The sequence below is a fragment of the Hyperoodon ampullatus genome (assembly GCF_949752795.1).
Source record: "Hyperoodon ampullatus genome assembly, chromosome: 10".
Lineage (NCBI taxonomy): Eukaryota > Metazoa > Chordata > Mammalia > Artiodactyla > Ziphiidae > Hyperoodon > Hyperoodon ampullatus.
This window is the reverse complement of record NC_136923.1, coordinates 8,863,575-8,883,978: the sequence shown is the minus strand read 5'-3', so window position 1 is coordinate 8,883,978 and position 20,404 is coordinate 8,863,575. Positions and strand designations below refer to the sequence as shown.

Sequence of the window (20,404 nt, the reverse complement as noted above, 5' to 3'; positions counted from 1 at the left end):
ATAATTATTATACTGTATATTTCAGCAATTAGAATTAATTTTTAAGAGGTAGAACGGGCCTTATAGGTTCCCTGGGTCAACTTCCTTGTTAACAAACAAGGAGAGAGATCCAGCAGGTTAGGTGATATGCTCAAGGTCACAGAGGTAATTAGTAGAAGAGCTAGGATTAGAATTCAGGGTGTTTTAGCATCTCACGTTCAGAAAGACTTAAAAACTATTTTGTCTGGGCTTCCCTGGTGGCGCAGTGGTTGAGAGTCCGCCTGCCGATGCAGGGGACACGGGTTCGTGCCCCGGTCCGGGAAGATCCCACATGCCACGGAGCGACTGGGCCCCTGAGCCATGGCAGCTGAGCCTGCGCGTCCGGAGCCTGTGCTCCACAATGGGAGAGGCCACAGCAGTGAGAGGCCCGCGTACCACAAAAAAAAAAAACAAACCTATTTTGTCCAAGTAGCCTATCCAAAACCTTAAATGGGAGATGAACCAGAGGGCCAGGTGCTGTAAGAACCACTGACAAGCACTGAAACCTCGTCAAGAGATCTGTTTTTTTGAACCCCTTTAATTATTAGACAGCTCTTTCTTATTTTGAGCTAAAATCTCTCTCTCTCTGCAACTTCCCGCCACTCCCCATTGGTTCTCTCTGTTTCCTCAGTTCCTTAGTTCAAGGATGCAATGGCCACGTTTTTCTAACATTCTGGTTCTGGTTCACCGACCAAGTCCTACACATTGGTCAAGACTGAGGTCAGAGCATCTATTTCCTGGGTTGCTTCCTACCTGCTGGGAGGCCTAGAATATGCTTTTAACTGAGTGACATGGCCCACAGACAGCCCCCACTTTTTGTTTTGGCATCAGTTTTGGGACGTGTGTCACCTCCTCCAAGTAGGTACTTCCATCCTCACCCAATAGGGAAGGCCACTTCTGTGCCACCAAACTATCCTGTTCCTTGGAAGAGAGTTTTTTTTTTTTAAGTGGAAAGACATGTCAAGTGAAAGGAAATAGAAAATTTTAAATCACTAAGGGAAGAACTCCAAACCCATATCATAAACACTCATGAAAAATCAGCACTGTTCCACATGCAAAGTACCTGATTGATCAAAAGTAAGGGTTGGGGAGGGTGCGGGTAATACGAAATCAGAGGCAGCTATGAAGGAAAAGAAGAAAACCTTGGTAAATAGGGTAATACCTTTCTGAAAAGCTTTTAAAGATGATTTGCAAAGTTGTCATAGCTTATTACTCTATGGAATGCTAGAACAGTAAGAAAGTAGTCTAAGTTTTATATCCTTATGACTCTTGCATCTGGAGGGAATGCTCAGTAAAAAAATATGAAAGCTGGTCATCAAAATTAACTCGATTTCATTAAAAGATACCACTAAGAAATCGAAAGACAACCCAGAGAGAGAAAATATTCATAGTACATATATCTGACAAAGGATTGTAACCCAAAATAGATAAATAACCTCTATAAATCAATAATTTTGAAAAAGCAATCCAGTTTTTTTAATAGGTGAAGACTTCAATAGGCATGTCACAAAAAAAGATGTCTAAATGGCTGATAAGTGTAGGAAAAGGTGCTCAACCTCATGACTCATCAGAAAAATACAAATTAAAGGCACAATGAGATAGCATTATACACCCTACAGAATGATGAAATTAAACATTGACAAGAGCAAGTGTTGAGGGACTTCCCTGGTGGCGCAGTGGTTAAGAATCCACCTGCCAGTGCAGGGGACACGGGTTCGAGCCCTGGTCCAGGAAGATCCCACATGCCGCGGAGCAATTAAGCCCGTGCGCCACAACTACTGAAGCCCGTGCGCCTAGAGCCCATGCTCTGCAGCAAGAGAACCCACCACCATGAGAAGCCCGTGCACCGCAATGAAGAGTAGCCCCCGCTCTCCACAACTAGAGAAGACCCGTGCGCAGCAACAAAGACCCAACGCAGCCAAAGATAACTAAATAAAATAAATTTAAGAGCAAGTGTTAAAAGGGCGTGGAGCAGCTGAGCTCACATACATTGCCAGGGAGAATGTAAATGACACACCCACTTTGGAAAACTGTTCGGTAACCTCTAACAAGATTGAACATACACCTACCCCGTGACCCAGCAGGGTCTATATCCATGAGAAAGGAGCACAGATGTCTACCAAAAAATTTGGACAAGAGGAGTTGGAGAAGTTTTATTCACAATGGCCAAACTCTGGAAATAATTCAAACCTTCATCAACAGGAGAATGAATAAATAAATTATTTTACATCTACACAACAGAAAACTACCTAGTATTAAAACAACTACTAATATATGCATCAACGTGGGTAATCTTAAATAAGTTGTACAGAAGAAGTCACACTCAAAAGACGACCTACTGTCTAATTCCATTTATGTGAGATTCAAAAACAGGCACGACCCATCTACAGTGACGGAAGTCAGAATAGTGGCTAAGAAGAGGTTGTTATTGGCTAGAAAGCAGCATGAGGGAACTTTCTGGAGCACAGGAAGCGTTCTTTATCTGGATGGTGGTCCCAGGGGATATACATATAAAGTACTCAAGTGAATACGTGGGATTTCTGAATTTTTACTGCATGTAAATTTTACCTTGAAGCACTGTTAGAAAATAATCAAGACGATATTTGACAAATAACTGGAAAGGGCTGCATATTCAAGCTGAAGGATGTGGGGACAAAGAGGCTGAGGGCTGAGTTCTTGCTTCAGCCCCGGGGAGGTACCACTTTAACAGACAGCTTTGTCCCAGGGAGCTGCCCCTAGGACCCTTTAGAATCTCTCCAGTGACTTGAGTCTGGCATTAAAGTTTCTACATGATGGGGCCCTGATCAGCCTTATCCATCACTACAACCTTCTGTTTACCCCAACCTGATCTGTCACTTTGTCCCTGAAAACGCTTGATCTTCCTCACTTGCATACTAAAAGGCTTTCTTCTCCGTGGGCCAGAGTCCCATCCATTCCTCAGTGCCTTCCTCCGTGAAGCCTGCAGTGCAGACAAAGTTCTCTCTCCTCTGAACTCCCAGCATGGATTTTGCTCTCCTACTGAATGGACGTTTCGTTTCCCAAATGGTCCTGGAACACATGCTATCACCGTCCCACCCGCTTAACTCCTGTCCCATAACATCTTTTTTGTCCCTACATCCTCCATCACTAAGCTCCTTGAGGGCAGGGGTCATGCCTTAATTCTCCTTTGTGTCACCTCGGAAAGGCTGGCATACAGTAAGGGCTCAGTAATATTATGGACAGAAAAGGAAATGGGATGGAATCAGGACACAGGAGAGAGAAGGAAAGGTATCAAGAGAAGTGAGAGCGGGCTTCCCTGGTGGCGCAGTGGTTGAGAGTCCGCCTGCCGATGCAGGGGACATGGGTTCGTGCCCCGGTCTGGGAAGATCGCACATGCCGCGGAGCGGCTGGTCCCGTGAGCCATGGCCGCTGAGCCTGCGCGTCCGGAGCCTATGCTCCGCAGCGGGAGAGGCCACAACAGTGAGAGGCCCGCGTACAGCAAAAAAAAAAAAAAAAGAATTGAGAGCAAGTTGGTTCTCCTTCCTGACGGAGACAAGGAATCCTGAGAGGATAGAAAGGGGGAGAGAGAAGATGGGGTCGGAGGACAGAGACAGACATGGAAGAGAGTAGGTCAGACTGTTAACCTCTTCCACAGCCCCATACACGTTGCTTAATCTAAAACCTTCTGATGCGTGGACCACGATCCGAACTGGCAAGATGGTGGGAATGGGGCCAGATGAGTGGGAGGAAGACTCCTTGGGAGTACTGCGGAAGGATCTTAAGATGAAAAAGAAATGAAAGTGAGGGGGATGGGGAAGGCACCGTTCCAAAGCAGACTCGGAACTTTTGAAGTCTGGCCCCAAGTTTAATGATCCTCCTTCGAACGCATCTATAAAAGGATGGACTTTAAGATGGCAGATGGGCCAAGCCTTCATTTGTTTCCTTCCTTCAGACAACAAACTGAAACCTTCATCTGAACCTTGAGGCCCCCTGTTTCTGGCTGGAAGTCTCTTGAGAACAAACTCCAGTGATTTCTCTGGTCTGGGGAGAAAGTTGGCTGGGACCTCTAAACAACGGCAGCCTCATCTCAGAAGGGTTGGCCCTCCTGAGAGATAAGATCCAGGGGGACGACTGAAAATTGGCTGAAATTTCGTCCAAACCACTCATAGCTCAGGCTGATATCTACTTTAAGTTTCTAGTCCTTAATGAATATTTATACCAAAATAGAGCCAGTGGAAGAGTTCCATCTGTGTGGATTTTAAGAGTTTTGCCTTCCCTCAGCCACGTTAACAAACTCAGGAAAGTGGCAGAATCACTGCCAAGCACATGCTCTTTGAAGTGCAAGCAATTCTGAGAAGGGCCCTGGACCCATCATATTTCTTCTCATCCTGAAGGCTCAGAGTCGGGACATTCCCTTCTTTAAAAATGCTTAATATCAACACCTCTCGGTACTTTACAATTTTAGCCCAGCCTTTCACACTGTGCTGAGCGTGAACTCTTTTTTGAAAGAGGAGATAAGCCTATTCAAAGCTCTGCTGGGTGAAATTGCTTTGTTGGCTGCTCTTTTCCCCATCTTTTGAAAATCTGAATGGTCCAGTTCATCACTTTAATTCTCCTCTTTACTCTGCGAGTAGAAAAATGGCCCCAAGTTTTCTCCTCACTTTTATTAGTCATTCCATACTCCTCGGAACCAAATCACCAGAAACTTGAACCAGTTCTGCTCTTGGTATACGGGGCATAAAGAGAAGCCTTGCCCTTGCACTTGGCCTATTAACTGCACTTATCAAGCACAGGCTATGTGCCAGGCATTGTGCTACACAGTTTTTTCCTAATCTTTACACAAGTCCTATTTTACAGATGAGTCAACTAAGGTTCACAGGGATGAAGTAAATTGCCACAGTGACACAGCTAACGTGATCAACATGAATTAAATGTTCAGGTCCTCGTCTTCCCTCTAAACCATTTCTCGTCTATACCGAACATGTTTACAGGGTTCCAGAACGATGGGCCATGAACTTGTTGATCACAGATGAATTGAGCTGGTACCCAGACATGCATTAACAATGTTGAATCACATTAGGCAGAATTTGTCCCCCTTTTCAGTTCTTTCATCCTTTGGATTATATCCAGGAGGAAGTCTGCACCTGGTGCTAAAATGGCTTTAACACCTGGATCACTTGCCCAGTGTCACTTTGAACAGATGGAGAGTGGTCCTCAGGTTCAGAGCTTTAAAACGGCAACAGTATTAGCTAGAATTTAATGTTGTTGTTTCATGTTTATTGTATTTTTTATGGCTACCTCCTATTCTTTCAAAACAAACAACTTTTTATTGAAGCATAGTTGATTTGTAATGTATTAGTTTCAGGTGTACAGCAAAGTGATTCAGTTATACACACACACGTGTGTGTATATATATATTCTTTTTCAGATTCTTTTATATTATAGGTTATTACAAGATATGGAATATAGTTTTCTGTGCTATACAGTAGGTCCTTGTTGTTCACCTCTTTTATATACAATAGTATATATCTGTTAATCCCAAACTCCTAATTTATCTCTCCCCGCCACCCTTCCCCTTTGGTAACCATAAATTTGTTTTCTATGTCTGTGGCTTAATTCCTATTTTTATACGTTTTAGGGATAAAGGTTTTTTTGTAAGAAACAGGTTTTTTAAAAGTGATCTGTTTGAAGAAAAATTATAAGTAAACAATCACACAGATGGTATACTGAGGATAGGATTTAGGAAGAAGGAACGTAGGGCTTCATAAACACCTAATACTTCATAATACCTGATCTCTACAGCACTTTCCAATTTTCAGTATCTCATATAAATTACCACATTGGATTCTCACAACAACCCCATGAAGCTGGTAGGAATTAGCCATTTTCAAGATGATGCATTTAAAAACTCGAGGTTCAGAGAGCAGGAACTGCTCACCATGGTCACACAGGCAGTGAGAAAAGCAGCCAGAGTTCAGGTTCAACTCCAACATGTATGGTGCTCCGCCAGCACTCCGCCGGCGCATCATATCAAGGGCAGGATCAGAGGAAGGGCTATTCCAAAGCAATGGGCCAAGGCCAGAAATGCCAAGGAAAGTCTGCAGAACTTGATGGCTCTCCCGATTGGCCTGAGTTTTCACAAGTTCCCCGTGCTTGTATATATTCTATTTCCTGGACAAGCCGGCGTTTGCTCCATTCTGAGTTTCTCTAGAGAAGTCTGACTCTCTCTCCTTCTAGTGAGTCTCCTTCCAGAAGATTCAGAAACTGGTCCTCCCATCAGGGCAACGTCTCCTACCTTCTGGGATCCACTACAGAAGGGGTGACACAAACTAGAAATGGGCCCCTCAAGGAGGAAAAGCCAGCCTCTGCCCGGTAAGAAGAGCATTTCTTCCAGCAGTTGACTAGGGTTCAGACCACAGGTCCAGGTGACTGGATGAGCAGGGATTCCATAAACGTGGGGGAACCAGTGGGTTTGGGTGGCAAAGGAGGTGAGTTGGCAATTCCATCAGTCTATCCACAGAGAGTTTGCAGGAGCTGAACACGCTCCTGGAAATGATGCCAAGAGCCGGAGGGAAGAGTTGAAGCCGTTTGAGCAGATTGATGCATAAGAGAGAAGCATCCTGAGAACCAAGGGGAGACCAGAGCCAGTGCTGGAACTTTGGAGGGGGGAGGGGAGCAAATGAGGGGAGCAGAGAAGGGCTGCCCGGGCGGGTTGGGGGACCAGGGGAGGCTAGAATTCTGGAAACCACAGGAAACCAGGGTGGATCTTCTTCCAACTTGTCCTGCAGACAAGTTGTGTTAGCTTTTACGGCACCAAGAAGCATTGCTCAAAGGCAAAACTGAAAGCATTACCAAGGAAGCTATTGAAACCCATGTTTATTGAGGAGCTACTATGTGCAAGGCACTGCCTTAGGCACTGGTGATAGAGAAATGAACTAGACACACAGGGACCCTGCCCGCATAGAACTTACGGCCCAGCAGGAAAGAATGACATTAAAGAGTTATATCCAGGGCTTCCCTGGTGGCGCAGTGGCTGAGAGTCCGCCTGCCGATGCAGGGGACACGGGTTCGTGCCCCGGTCCGGGAAGATCCCACATGCCTCGGAGCGGCTGGGCCCGTGAGCCATGGCCGCTGAGCCTGCGCGTCCGGAGCCTGTGCTCCGCAACGGGAGAGGCCACAACAGTGAGAGGCCCGCGTACCGCAAAAAAAAAAAAAAAGTTATATCCATGATTAAATAATTATAATCATGATGGGTACCACAAAGAAGTATAAGATACAGGCTTTTCTAAGACCCTGTAATAGGGGTACCTAAAGGTTCAGAGGTTCAGGAGTGTGTTAGGTGAAGGGAGAGAGATGAGGAAGATGGTCCAAGCAGAGGGAACTGCGTATGGGCTGGCTTAGAGGTATAGAGGAATTTGGCATCTCTTCTAGGGCATATGGTTAAATGAATAATTCTAAATTTACTCCAGAGATAATTTTCTGGAAAGGAACTTGGCTTCAGTATCTCTGATTTTACATATTCATTGTGTTCCATGACCTTCAAAGGTGGGACCTTGAAAAGTGGCCAAGTGAATGACCATCTGCTAATTTCTGCTTCATAAAAGTGAAAAACTTGGCCTAAATCCTCTCTAAGGTGTTTCCCTTTCTAAGAATCAGTGCTTTTCTTGTGTCAGGTTTTTGTAAACGCTGAATTCAACTCTATAGAGTATGGACAACTAGTGCTTTATGTAGGGGGAAAATCAGGGAAAGGATGAAATATTTGAAAGTATATTTAATGTTAGTTTTAATAGCAATAAAGAGAGAAGAGAGAAGTCATTTATAAGAAGGATACTTGATTTAAACCAAGAAAATGTCTCATGAAGAACACCGCCCAAAAGCACAAGTGCTTTTTTCCATCAAGGCACCAGTGTTGGCTGAAGGAAACGTGTGCCTCAATGCTTCCCTTGTCCTATACGTTAACCGTGAGATTCCCAGCAGGAATCATTTATATAAGCAAAGCCTTCAGACATTTAGTAAGTGTTGTAAGTTTACACGCACATTTCCTTTTAAGATGTTAAGATTCAGATAGGCAAGATAAAAAATTCTCCAATTTGGTTTGCTAAGTGGCCCGCCCCCATTTCCAAAATGGACTCCAGTAACAGTGTGTTATCCTTGGAAAGCTCAGTGATGCTGCAAGTTCAGAATTCAGAGGCACACAACCACACACCCCAAATTACATCCTTATAGAAAGCTGTTCTTGAGACAACAGGCCTCTAAAATCAGGAGAGTCGTAGTAAAACTGGAGAGATATAATGAGTAAATATTGCCAGCCTCAAGCTTACAGTTTTACACTTGAGGAGGGGTCTATTAAGGGTCCAAACCTAAGAACCACGCAGCCAGTGAGATTTTCACTTCCGAGAGTAACCTGGGGGCACCAAGCTTGCTCTCATTTGGGAAAGGGGTGGGAGGCGATAAAGACCCCCCGCAAGGACTTTATTTTCTTTTATCTCAACTCCCCCGAGCTACTTCGTAAACCTGTAAATAAGATTCCCAGGAGGACTGGATAACTCTGAGCGAGGCTGGTGGCTTTACTTACATCTCCCCCAGAGCTGGCAGGGCCTATCTAAGAAAGAAAAAAGACAACTCCAAGGAAAAAAAGATTGTGTCGGAGCCTCTGGAAACACTTAAGTTAGGCAAGAAATGCCAGGTCAGCTCCTGCCCTGTGGAAATCCCTTTCACAGCTGAAGAAACGGTGCGCATGCTCTGGGAAGCTGAGTGTCTCAAAAGGTCCATAAAAAGTCTGGGGGGTTGGGCGGGGCGAGAGGTAGGAGGACCTCTGCTCACATTGACTAAGTAAGCAGCCAGTGACATGTTCAGATAATGGGCGAGCTTTTCTAGAAACGGGCAATTCTCAAAAATGGGAGAGAAGGGTTTTGCCCCCTGGGCTGGTTTGATCTGTCTGTGCTTGGCGATGCTCTATGCACAGTACCCCGGGCATCGTCTGCAGTTGGTTGAAAGGGAGCTAGAGTCAAAGGGGAATAAGAGTTCAGTCCTAAAAATCCTATCACCTGAGTCCAGCAGGGTCCCTCATACAGAAGATTTGTGGACCTGCTTTGGATACAACCACACGTAAACATCAGCTCTCAGCAAGAAGCTGGCAGCCCAAGAGGCTGGTTTGCTTTCCGCCCTGTCAATAGAATGTTAAACAAAGGAGTCAGAGTCCTGGGCCGGGGCTGACGACTCCCTAGATTTTCCATAGCTGTCACACAGATCCAGCCCCCCAGCCGTCAGTGGCTCAGTTTAGGATATGGGACTTTTTTGCCCCCCTCAGTACTGCTCTTTTTCGAAGTGACCCCAGCCCCATCACCTGTGAAAGGTAATAAAAGATACTCTGCGAATATTTCAAGGCTGCTCCCTTGCAAGGGCTCTGGCGGTGCCAGCTGAGAGAGGAGCCCTGCCACTTCAACTGGTTCATAGAATTGCTACAGCTATTCAGTCCAAACAGCCTTCCTGTCAGGCCTTTCCATGAGCTGCCAACCCTTGAAAAATGTACTGATTTGAGTCTTGTCGCCTCCTGGATTATTTTTTGATGAAAGTGCTAAAAACACAGAAGAGTCAATTTATCGAAAAGGCAGACAGAAAGAAGACAGAGAAAAAAGGGGTAGATAATCCCCTATCGTGGCTGCCTGAGCATTCGGTGTCCGCACCGTCCTGCCAAGTGATGATGTGGTACAAGGCAGACATTACTAATAGACTCAGCCAAGCAGGCCAGATAGCTGAGGCAATCACGACGGCAATAATTCGTTTTTCATTGGGGGGGAAACTTCCAGGATGCAGCCGGTTGAGCGTGGGGTCAGCTCTGGGGGTGGAGTGCGGTTTTAGAACCAGCCACCCCAAAGGCAGGGGGTCTGGGCATTCGTGCTTTTCTGGAACCAGCCTCAAATCAGTGAGGCTTGTCTGACAAGGGTTGGGGGAGGGAAGGCAAAAGCAGGGTCTTAAACAGAGAAGGCTTTCATTTTATACCTCCCTGTCCACATATGGATTTGTTTTCCGACTTGGTTTTCATAGCCAGATTAACCCTTTTTGTTCACACACGATGCGAACCATGGGGATCTCCAATCATTTCCTCCCCCGCAGGGGAACAGAACCAAGTAAGTGATTACAACTATTAGAAATGTTCCGTAAACGGTCGTATATGGCGGTCAGGAACTTAAGGGGGGAGGGGACCTAGTCTAGGAAAATCAAGGAAGCAAGAAGAGGAACTGGATGGTGGTTTCTAGAACTTGCCTGGAACATGCTCATCGAGGAGCCTGAGCAGATGATTGGGACCCACTTCAGGGACAGCTGGTGTGGGAGATACAGGAGCAGCAGGCCCCTCACCCCACAAAGGGCCTGGGCCCACCATGCTTCCTGTTCACCTTTCATGTGCTCTAGAGCATCCGTGAAATCAATGCTCCTTCCTGGCCACCCTGATTTTAACTTAATTGTACCTGTTAAACATGGAGGTATTGAGAGAAAGGGGACAGTTCCTGGGGACATATCCAGAGAAAACTCTAATTCAAAAAATGAATGCAGCCCAATGTTTATAGCAGCACTATTTACAATAGCCGAGACACGGAAGCAACCTAGGTGTCCACTGACAGAAGAATGGATAAAGAAGATGTGGTACATATATATACAATGGAATACTACTCAGCCATAAAAAAGAATGAAATAATGCCATGTGCAGCAACATGAATGGACCTAGAGATGATCATATGAAGTGAAGCAAGTCCGAAAGAGAAAGACAAATCATATGCTATCACTTACGTGTGGAATCTAAAAAAGAATGATGCAAATGAACTTATTTACAAAACAGAAATAGAGGCACAGATATAGAAAACAAATTTGGGATTACCAAAGGGGAAGGGGGTGGGGGGGATAAATTAGGAGTTTGGGATTAGCAGGTACAAACTACTGTATATAAAGTAGATAAACAACAAGGTCCTACTGTATAGCACAGGGAACTATATTCAACTTAAAAAAAATTTTAAAAAAAGGACAGCAAAGGAGAACATGGTATATTTTACACTAAACCCAAATTCTCCTAGAGCTGAACCTGTACAAACTATCTTGATGGACAAAACCAAAACAAAACCCAGATGAAACACCATTTCTCACAGGAGTGAAAAGTACTCTTGTTGGGCATTTGTCAACAACTTTCTTTGGGACCCCAGACACTCCTAACATCCTGAGCTAAATCCATCAGACTAACTCTTCCAACCACAGCCAGTCCATGGGATCAACTTCAACACACACATGTAATAGGAAAAATAATTGAGTATTTACCCTAAAATACTAGCAACTCAGCCACTTCTGCAGTCAGTTCGTCACCCACCCAGTGTTTTTCTTTTCTGTCACTTTAAATAGGATTGGTCTTTAAAACCAGAAAGAGAAAAGGAAAAGTTTTCCATGCACAGAATTCTAAGCACTAGATCAGTAGGGCTCATCTGAGTTTGTTTAGTCTATGCATTTTTATTCTCATTGCACAATTTAGGAAAAGAGAGTCTCTTTTCCTAATTGGAGAGATTTCTTCACATCCGTGCTTGTCCAGACAGAGGAAGAGAAATTCCCAAGGAGCAAATGTGGGGGACAAACAGTAGATTTGGACACACACACATACACACACACTCTGCCCCCAGATATGACCTCTAATGTAGACGAGGATGTTGCTCCTGCTTCTGGGACTCGCTGTGGTTTTAGGGGGCACTTTATCCAAACCTGTCTCCGTGGTGACTTACACGTCATCACAGAGAGCGTGGGTCAGACGGCACAGGATGGAAATTTGCAAAAGGGGAGAGACTGCCAGCATTTGGTTCTGCACACTCTTGTCTGTTGCTACCATGTTCTGAGCCAGTCCTCTTAAGGCGGAGGGAATAAAAGACAGAACCCGCCAGGGTCTGGGCTACACATCCCAGTCTTTCCTCTCCTATTTGGGGAAACAGGGTTCTCTTGGCCAAGACCTGAAGCCATAGCCAGGTTGGGCTCCTCCGTCTGGCACGACCCCTCAGCCCCTGCTTTGGCTCCGGGTGGACGGGGGTGGGGGGAGGACCACCCCTGACCTCAGGCCTGGTAGAGGGTCTCAGGATCCGTGAGAGCCCCCGAGGGGCTTCAGGCAGCCAGTGAAATTTAAAGGAAGAGGAAGGGTGTGGTTTCCTTTCTGCCTGGCTGTTAAGAAAGTTACTGCATTTGGCAAGGAAGCCTGTGAGGCAGGCCTGTGCCAGGGCAGATGGGACCAAAATGAAAGGACAATAATAAAATTCAGGTGGCCTGTAAAAACTTACATTGGAGGGGGTGGTGGTCTGCGAGTGGAGTAAGAGAGGGGGAGACATTAAGCCAAGGAGCTGAGAGCCTTCAAGTCCACGTTGGACAGCTGAGGGCCCAGTGGTGAGGCCTGGATGTTCCCAAACTTGTCTTCACATTAAAATCCCCTGGGGAACTTCCAAAAATGCCTACAGCCCGTGGTCCATCCCCAGAGATTGGAGCTAAACTGCTCTGGGATTCAGCCTAGGCTTTGGAAGTGTGAAAAGATCCCCAGGTGATTCTAATGGGCAGACAAGTCTGGGAACCACTGGAGTCCCTGGCTACTCAAAGTGTGGTCCCCAGACCAGCAGCATTGGCTTCCTCTGGGAGGTCGGGAGTACTATGGAATATCAGGCTCCCCCCAGACTTGCTAGACTAGAATCTGCACACTAGCCAGATCCCAGGTAATCTGTATGCTAATCAGAGTGTCTGATTAACTTGAGAAGCGCTGCTTCACACACACACACACACACACACACACACACACACACACACACACACAGACTAGGTCAAATCCTCCTACTCAAGTACAATCTCATGGCACATGCCTTTTCTCCTTCCTGGCATGGATTGCATTTGTAACTGTATATTTATGTGAGCTATTACAGAAGTCAGTGTACGGGCCCAAAATATCTAGAAAAGGTTTCTTAACATTGCCTATAGTGCATGGGTTAAATTAAAATGTAAACTTCAGTCAGAGTTTCAGTGAGTGCCAGCTCCCTGGCCTGGTCCTATGCATTCGTGACCAGTAATCATTTCAGGCTTCCAGTGCAGGGCAGATAAACTAGGTGAAGCCAGGGCCTGGCTTTCTCTCCCATAGGCACTGCCCGTGGTTCTGATTCTCTTTCTCCTCTGGCTGCCACCTCTCCCACTTAAGCCTGTCTGTTGCCTTGAACATCTATACTTTATTTAGCAGAACAGGGTTAATTGGTAGAAATCCTGGAACCAAGGTGATCGTGACCTTGCCCTTGCCCCTGACCCTTCCAGGACCTCCCATCCCTCCAGAAACGCCGCCCGGACCCAAGTGGCCCGAGGCCCCGAGTCAAGGCTAGGCTCGTGGGAGGCTGTCTGGGGTCTGGAGACGCCCGGTGTGGTAAGAAGTCACAGGATCTAGATTCCAAAGACATGAGTGTGACTCACGTCCTGAGCATCGCATCCTATCAGTTCTGTGAGCTTGTTTTTCTCCTGAGCCAAAGGCAAGATATTGACATCCTAGGGTTGTTGTGAAAACCAAGTGAGATAAGGGATGTGAATACACTTTGTAAACTCTCAAGTGCTGTACCTGTGGTGGAAAGTGCCACAGAACAGTAGATGAGAGCAGAGCGAAGGAGTAACACCTGCCTGGTTTCACTTCCTGGCTCCCTCGCTGGCTATTGGATCTGGAAGCGGAGGCATAACCTCTCTGGGCCTGTTCAGCCCCCCATTGCTCTCGGTGGCACTGTTCCCCTTTCAGACTTCCCTTGGGGTTCACTGAAGGTAAAAGCTTGAGGAGGGAGGAGGTCCTGCCGCTCCACACCCTTTGTGTCCCAGGGGCTTCTGGTCTCATCCAAGTCCTTTTAAGTCCCTGACACCATTCAGTTCCACAGCATCAGATGAACCACATCCTACTACCCCGAGCCAAAGAAAATTGTCCAAACACTTTATCCTCCCCTCGGGAAAAAGGACAGAATGGATGCTGTATTCCAAGAACCCATTTTTTTTAAGTGGTGGCTCCTTTCAGGCGCTTGTCTTCTCAGCTACTGTGAGCCACTTTGCCATCTTTCATCTGAGATGGCGTCCACATCAGAGAAACCCACTGTTTACAAACCGGAATATCTCATTTGAAACACCTGTTCTGGCTGATGTTTTCCCCTCGTCGATAAACAGGATGGTCATTTTCTGTGTCGGGGAGAGCTGGGTCTGTCTGCCTCCTTGGTGAATGGCACGTAGTGGACAAATGGCTGTTTACTGTGTTAAGCTGTCAACCAGGAAACCGGCAGCAAGTGTGGCCTGATGGCCCAAATTGGTTTCTTCCTTGCAAGGCCATTTATTTTTCTCACCCACGGACTTCTGTTACCATGGAAACTGTCCCACTAGCAGGATAGAGACTCAGCCCAACCCTGCTTCCTGCATCCAGTGAGAGAGGCAAGATTTATAATCATGAAACAAAGTAGGTAATAACAAAGTATACGGGGTATGCAGCTAGAAAAGTAGTTCCTCTTAAGTTGCCTAGAACTCTGAAGCTGGGAAAAAAAATGTTTTTGAGAACATCTGATTCAGAGTATGTTTATATGAGGTATACTGACAACAGCAAACATTCAGTGCATAATAAGTGCATGCTAAGCCCTTTCCGTGCGGCAGCCCATTGAACCCTCTCAGTGACTCCAGGGGGCAGGGTGGTTCTTATTGTCCCCATGACACAGATGAAGAAACAGACTCCGCAATGCAGTCACTGGCCCAAGTTAACAGAAGAAAGGGACAAAACTGGGATGAAAATCCAGACCTCTGACCCCGAAGCCCGGACCTCTTGACTTGAAACAGCTGCCTTCTCTCTATCTCTCTTGCCTCTGTCATAAGCTAGCTCTTGAAAGGCACTGGACACCCCGGTCCATCCAGCATCCACCATTTTTATTTGATCATATAATCCTTCCGACCTCCGCCACAAGCCACTTTGCAAGAGCCCACAGAACGAGGATTCCACGCAACAGGATATGGGCCACCCCGATCCAGGCCAGTTTTCTCATTTCCCAGAGGACCACCTTGGGCTGGGCAGGGAAACGACTCGCCTCTAGCTGCACAGCTAATAAATGTCAGAGTTGTCACCACAGGGCCAGCCCCCCGACCCACGGGACCGAGCTTGGCTGTACTGGGCTGCCTTGCATCTAAACCAAACCCTGAGCCAGCAGTTCCGCTCTCCCGGCCAAGCATCAGGGCTAATCCCCTTGTAGGATGGCTGTTAAATCCGACAGTTGTTAGAAGAACAGTGCTCCAGTGGGCGGGGTGATTTGCCACTTAGGAAATTCTCCTGCGTAGCTCTTCTGTTTCAGGCTTTGCTGCCTCCAGGTAAACCTAAAACCATCCAGTGATGAAGCCTGATTCATAAATCATACACCTCCCTGCAAAACTTCAAATCACTTAAACATGAAGTGTTATGGGATCGTTGTATTTCAGCTAGTAGAATCCAACGTGTCAGGAACAAGAGGCAAGGTTTTCTAGGCCAACAGCTTTAGGGACCAAAGTTCTGCCCACGAATGAAAGTTCCGCAGCTCAGACAACGAGACGGTGGTGAGCACCGTCTTGGTTTTCCATTTTAACATGAATCTAGCACTGAATAGGCACAAATATAAACATGCATCCCTTCAAATACGTGCCACATGGCTCTTACTCCCAAGGCTGTGAAGGTGTATTAGACAGAACAGCGAAGTGTCTGAGGACGTGGTATAAACTACAGTCACCAAGCAAGAGGTGTGGAGCTGGGTATTATCGCGGGAAGACTTGGGCGGGAGAAGAGAAATATTGTGAAGCATAACTGTTTCTTCCTATGTCCTTCTTTGAATTCTGACACTAGCCATGAGGTCGGCCTCACGACTTGTCTTCTCCCCACTTACAAGCAGGGAGAGTCGAGGTGTCATGCCCCACAGAGCGTGCTCAGATTGTGACACCCTACCCATCCAGCCCTTTTGTACCCTTCTGCTAGGACCTCCTCCTCCTCCTTTTCTGCCTGCTCACCTTGCACAGCCCCAATCCTGAATCACCGCCTCTGAGAAGCCTGTCTGGAATTCCCATTCAGGTTAACACCTTCCTCTGTGCTCCTAAAGTCCGTGTGCAAGGTAATAGCAGCTACCATTTGTAGCGGCTAAGGTGGCTGGGCACATTACATGCATTATCTCTGTACCCATTTGACAGGTAAGGAAACTGAGGCTCCGTTTGTCCAAGGCCACACGGCTGTTAAGTCACGAAGCTGGGTGTGGAATCCAGGTCTCTCAGGCTCCAAAGTCCGTGTCTTTCTACTACACAACAGGCAGCTGTCCTTGCCTCAAACTAATCCCTTCCCAGGAAAGGGGATAAGTATGTGTTTCTCCATCTCCCCCTAGACTGTGCATTCCTCTAGGGCACCACGACTCTTACCATGTATCCCTGTGCCTGGCACATAGCAGATGCTAAATAAATGGTTAAATGAATCAATAGTTTGTTGAATGAGCTTATCCCTTTATCCCACAAGTTGATGGAACACTGCTTCTGATAAAATCCTAGTACATGTGGTTCCTTTCCCAAGTCAGCGCCCACCCCCAGTGGAGAGTCAGGTCAAGTTCTCAGCTGGCAGATCCATATACTAACCCACTGCTTCTCCAAGTTTCATGTCATATGAATCTCCTGGGAATTGTGTTAAAGTGCAGATTCTAATTCAAAAGGGCTGAGACCCTCATGGGTGGGGCGTTTCCTGCAGGCTTCTGGTGATGCTGCTGGTTTGAAGACCCCATTTGAGAGCCGGCTGGGTCTAAATACATCAGCCAGCAGCAGCCAATGCACTTTGGTTACCTTTGGCTGGTAATGAACAATATAACCTGTCTCATGTGTTGCTCGCCTTCCAAAAGACGACCAGATTTCAAATGCTCCTGATTTTCCATGATTTACCAAAATATTTAAGTTATGCTTTGAGCTATAAACATTTGGCAGCATGAACCTTTGTTTGTGCCTGTAGCTTTGGTTTAATCACACCCTATCAATAAATCACAAATAAATGAGAGACAGGAGGCACTCACTGGAAGATTCCATTCCAGTGACAAGTGGATCAGGGGAGCGGGTGAGGGTGGGGGAAGGGGCGGATGAGCCCCAGGGCATTTCTACTGGGAAGGTTCCACCCTTCCACACTTCCCTACCCCATGGCCACTTTCCCGACTGGTCTCCTCCATTCCTGGTAAACAGTAAAGTGATGGCTTATTCATCTTGAGACCTTTGAACCCCACACAATCGCTTCGCTGGCATGCCAAGTCTTTAGAGGTCAAGCATCCCCGGTCCAAGACATTTGGAAGGAAAACACCCTCTTTTCTGTCTCCTTTTCCAGATGTCCCTGGGCCAGCAGCAGTCAGCAAGAGGTGTGCCTTGTCTGAGATGCAAGGGGACGTGTTCGGGCTTCGAGCCACATTCATGGAGGTAACGGAGTTTGTCAGGAGAGGCTCTGCCTGCCTTCATTTCTTGGCTGTCCTTTCTGGGAACCCTGGTCATTCTCTGCTGGGACTGCTTAGGATGCATGTGTTGCTGGTGGACTGGCTCCGGGGTGAATGCCTTCTTGCTTGGCTTAATTCAGAAATGACAGAAAAGCCCTTGAGGGGCCAAGATGAAGAAGGAGTTCAGGGCTTTATAAACCATTTCCAGGTGGAGGCTGCCAAGCTCAGCCCGGTGAGGATGCTCTGGGAAGCGGTGGACAGTTGTTAGCTGGTGCCTGGTCCATGCTGAGTAGACCTGTCTGTCCTGGGGTTTGGTGTATGGGCTTCATCTCCCCCTCCTGCGCCATCATCCCCCCTGGGGTTCTGACCAAAGAGTGCCCCTGGGACAGAAATAACAGTCACTGTGTCCACAGTACTTAAAAACCAGGACCTGGTATTCACATCCAGGCAGGAGGGCTGTGAGATCCAGCTGGACTTGGACTCGCAGCGCTGTTTTTTTCTTTTCATTGAGGACTCTGCAAACAAGAGGTAGGGCTGCCGCTCTGCACAGTCCCCAGGCACTATTCACATGAGCATCTGTGTGGATCGTATGCCCTGGAGGTGTGCAGGGCACAGCCTGGGGGACCGTCCCTGCAGCCCTAGGAGAGAGAGGCTAAGCCCTGTAGGGCATGAGAGCTAAAAAGGAGCTTTTGTCTCCACTGCCAGAGGGTTGCCTTGGGCACTCAGTGGAAGAACAAAATTGGGGAGATGTCTGTCTCAGAGAAGTTGGTTTCCACTGTGAGATAGCAGTTACAAAAAATACTTATTGAGCTGAGCTAAATCTTTTCTACCTAAATGCTAAAATAACCCTAAGCAGGAGGTATTAGTATGTCCACTTTACAGATCAGGAAACTGAGGGTGGGTAATGGGGGAACGGCTACCAGAGGGCAGAATTCGGACTCAGGTCTGTATGAAGCCCCATCCCATGCTGTCAACCATTCTGCATGCAGTACTGTGGTCCAAGCACAAGATTGTTCCTTGACGCTATTCCCAGGCAGTCCCCACTTCGGAGGATCTCATATGGTCTTCTGGACGCCAGGGACCGTCAAGGTCATCCAATCCCAACACCCGTCCCCTGCACAAATTCCTCCCACAGCTAGGATGTCCTTCCAGGACGAAGAACTCCCCACGCATCTATTTTGGCCACTTGAGCTCTTTCTGGCCTTGAAAAGAGTCCGCCTCCCTATCATTTCACCCCTTTGGTCCTGAATCTGCCACCAGGGTGTCAGAGAACAAGGCTGGCCCCTCATCAGCTCTCTGAAGACAAGCGAGGATGCCTCCCGCAAGAGTTCTTGGAGCCGAGGGATAATGTTCCCTAAATGCACACATGGCGTCAGCGCAGTAACGTTTCCATTCTCTCAAGGACCACAGTCCCGCGCTGTTATCTGGCATCTGAAAATGGGTGTTTGATATATTTTGTCTGGTTTCCTAGTTGTTTATGGCAGGAGGGCAATTCTGGACACTGTTCCTCTCGGCTAGGAGCAGAAGCCTCTCAGCACTGTTTTCATCCCATTTCCTCATCATCCTACAAGTTCTTTGAACATCAAGTGAACTTGTCCTTGAGAAACAGAGACTGCAGCTTTTAGGTCCTGCCTATCCAGTGTCACCTTGGAACAACCTTAATAGGGACCTAAATTTGAGGCTTCGTGGAGCAGTGAGGTCGCAGAACCTTAGCAGGGAAACCATGTCAAACCGTTTTTACGCTTCAGTTCTCATGCTCTCAGTAGTTTGAAAGATATTTAAAGGATCAGAGTGGCAGCCAGTCTGGTTTCATGGGAAAGTTTCCTAACTAATAATCGCAGGACAGAATTCATGTGCTGACTCTGTTTGAATAAGACACTTCCCTTCTCTAAGCCTCAGATTTCCCATCTGAAAAATGGGAAGGTTGGAGATGGTGGGCCCTAGGACCCCCTTCCAGCTTTACAATTCCATAGTTTCAGGCAAATTGTCTGGAATCCAATTATGGATTCGCGTGGTTAGTAGAATTAGAACGGTCTTCATATTCGCAGCACAGAGTAAGTAGAATTACTTAGAGAGGAGGGCACAGAGCGAAGACAAGAGAGACTTTCAGAACAAACATATCATGGAAATGTAAGGGGAGGTCCCCCCAGCAGCCTTCAGCATCCCGCTTTCCACGTGGCCACGCCGGACTCCCTGCCCGCAGGGGCCAACCTCACAGGATGCTGAGCTGCCATACAGGGCGGAGGGAAGCGGGCCTCCAGAAGGCCGAGCTTTTCAGAGAGAGCCCAGGGCAAGGCTTCTTCCTCGCAGGCAGAGATTTATCATCATCATCATCATCATCATCATCATCACCATCATTCTAATAGTTTTATTTTTTAAAGGCACACCAATTTCAGTGAGTAGAGGGAAAAAACCTGATCTGAGGGAAGCAGGGGACATACTATGAAAAATGGAAGGGAGACCACTGGCTCTGCAAATCACAAAATTTTACATCCTTTGGGGGTCTCTCTGGATAGACTCCCCCAATCTCCTCATCGCGGCACCCCTGTGATGTTAATTCTGCTCCTCTCTCCAGGGTCAGGATCTTCATAGGTGGCTGCGCGGTAATACAATAGCTGGGCTTCCTGTGCTTTTGGAGTGACAACTTACAGAAAGTCAGCCTGAGGTGCCTAAGTTCCTGAAAGGGACATACTCATGCCTCTCGTGCTTTGGGGTGCATGAGAATCCCCTGTGGAACAGGGTCGCTAGTGCCCGGGCCCAGATCCCACTCCAGATGTGTGTATCTAACTGGCGGGGGCCAAGCGGGGCATCCCCAAGTTAACACAGCCTCCCAGGTGATTTGGGGGTGCAGCAAAGCTTGAAAACTCATCAACTAGATCAGGGGTCAGCAAACTTTCTTTAAAGAGCCAGATAGGGCTTCCCTGGTGGCGCAGTGGTTG

General features: G+C 47.1%; 1 protein-coding gene across 1 annotated transcript in view; it reads left to right on the top strand.

The window, feature by feature from the left end:
• The window catches only part of LMCD1 (LIM and cysteine rich domains 1), a gene marked incomplete at both ends in the record, with an annotated part of 57,076 nt that overhangs the window by 10,717 nt on the left and 25,955 nt on the right, over positions 1 to 20,404 (top strand). The window contains one exon of the mRNA XM_079712342.1: positions 17,363 to 17,451. Coding sequence (XP_079568468.1) covers positions 17,363 to 17,451 — 89 coding nt within the window. The remainder of the gene's footprint in view (positions 1 to 17,362; positions 17,452 to 20,404) is intronic.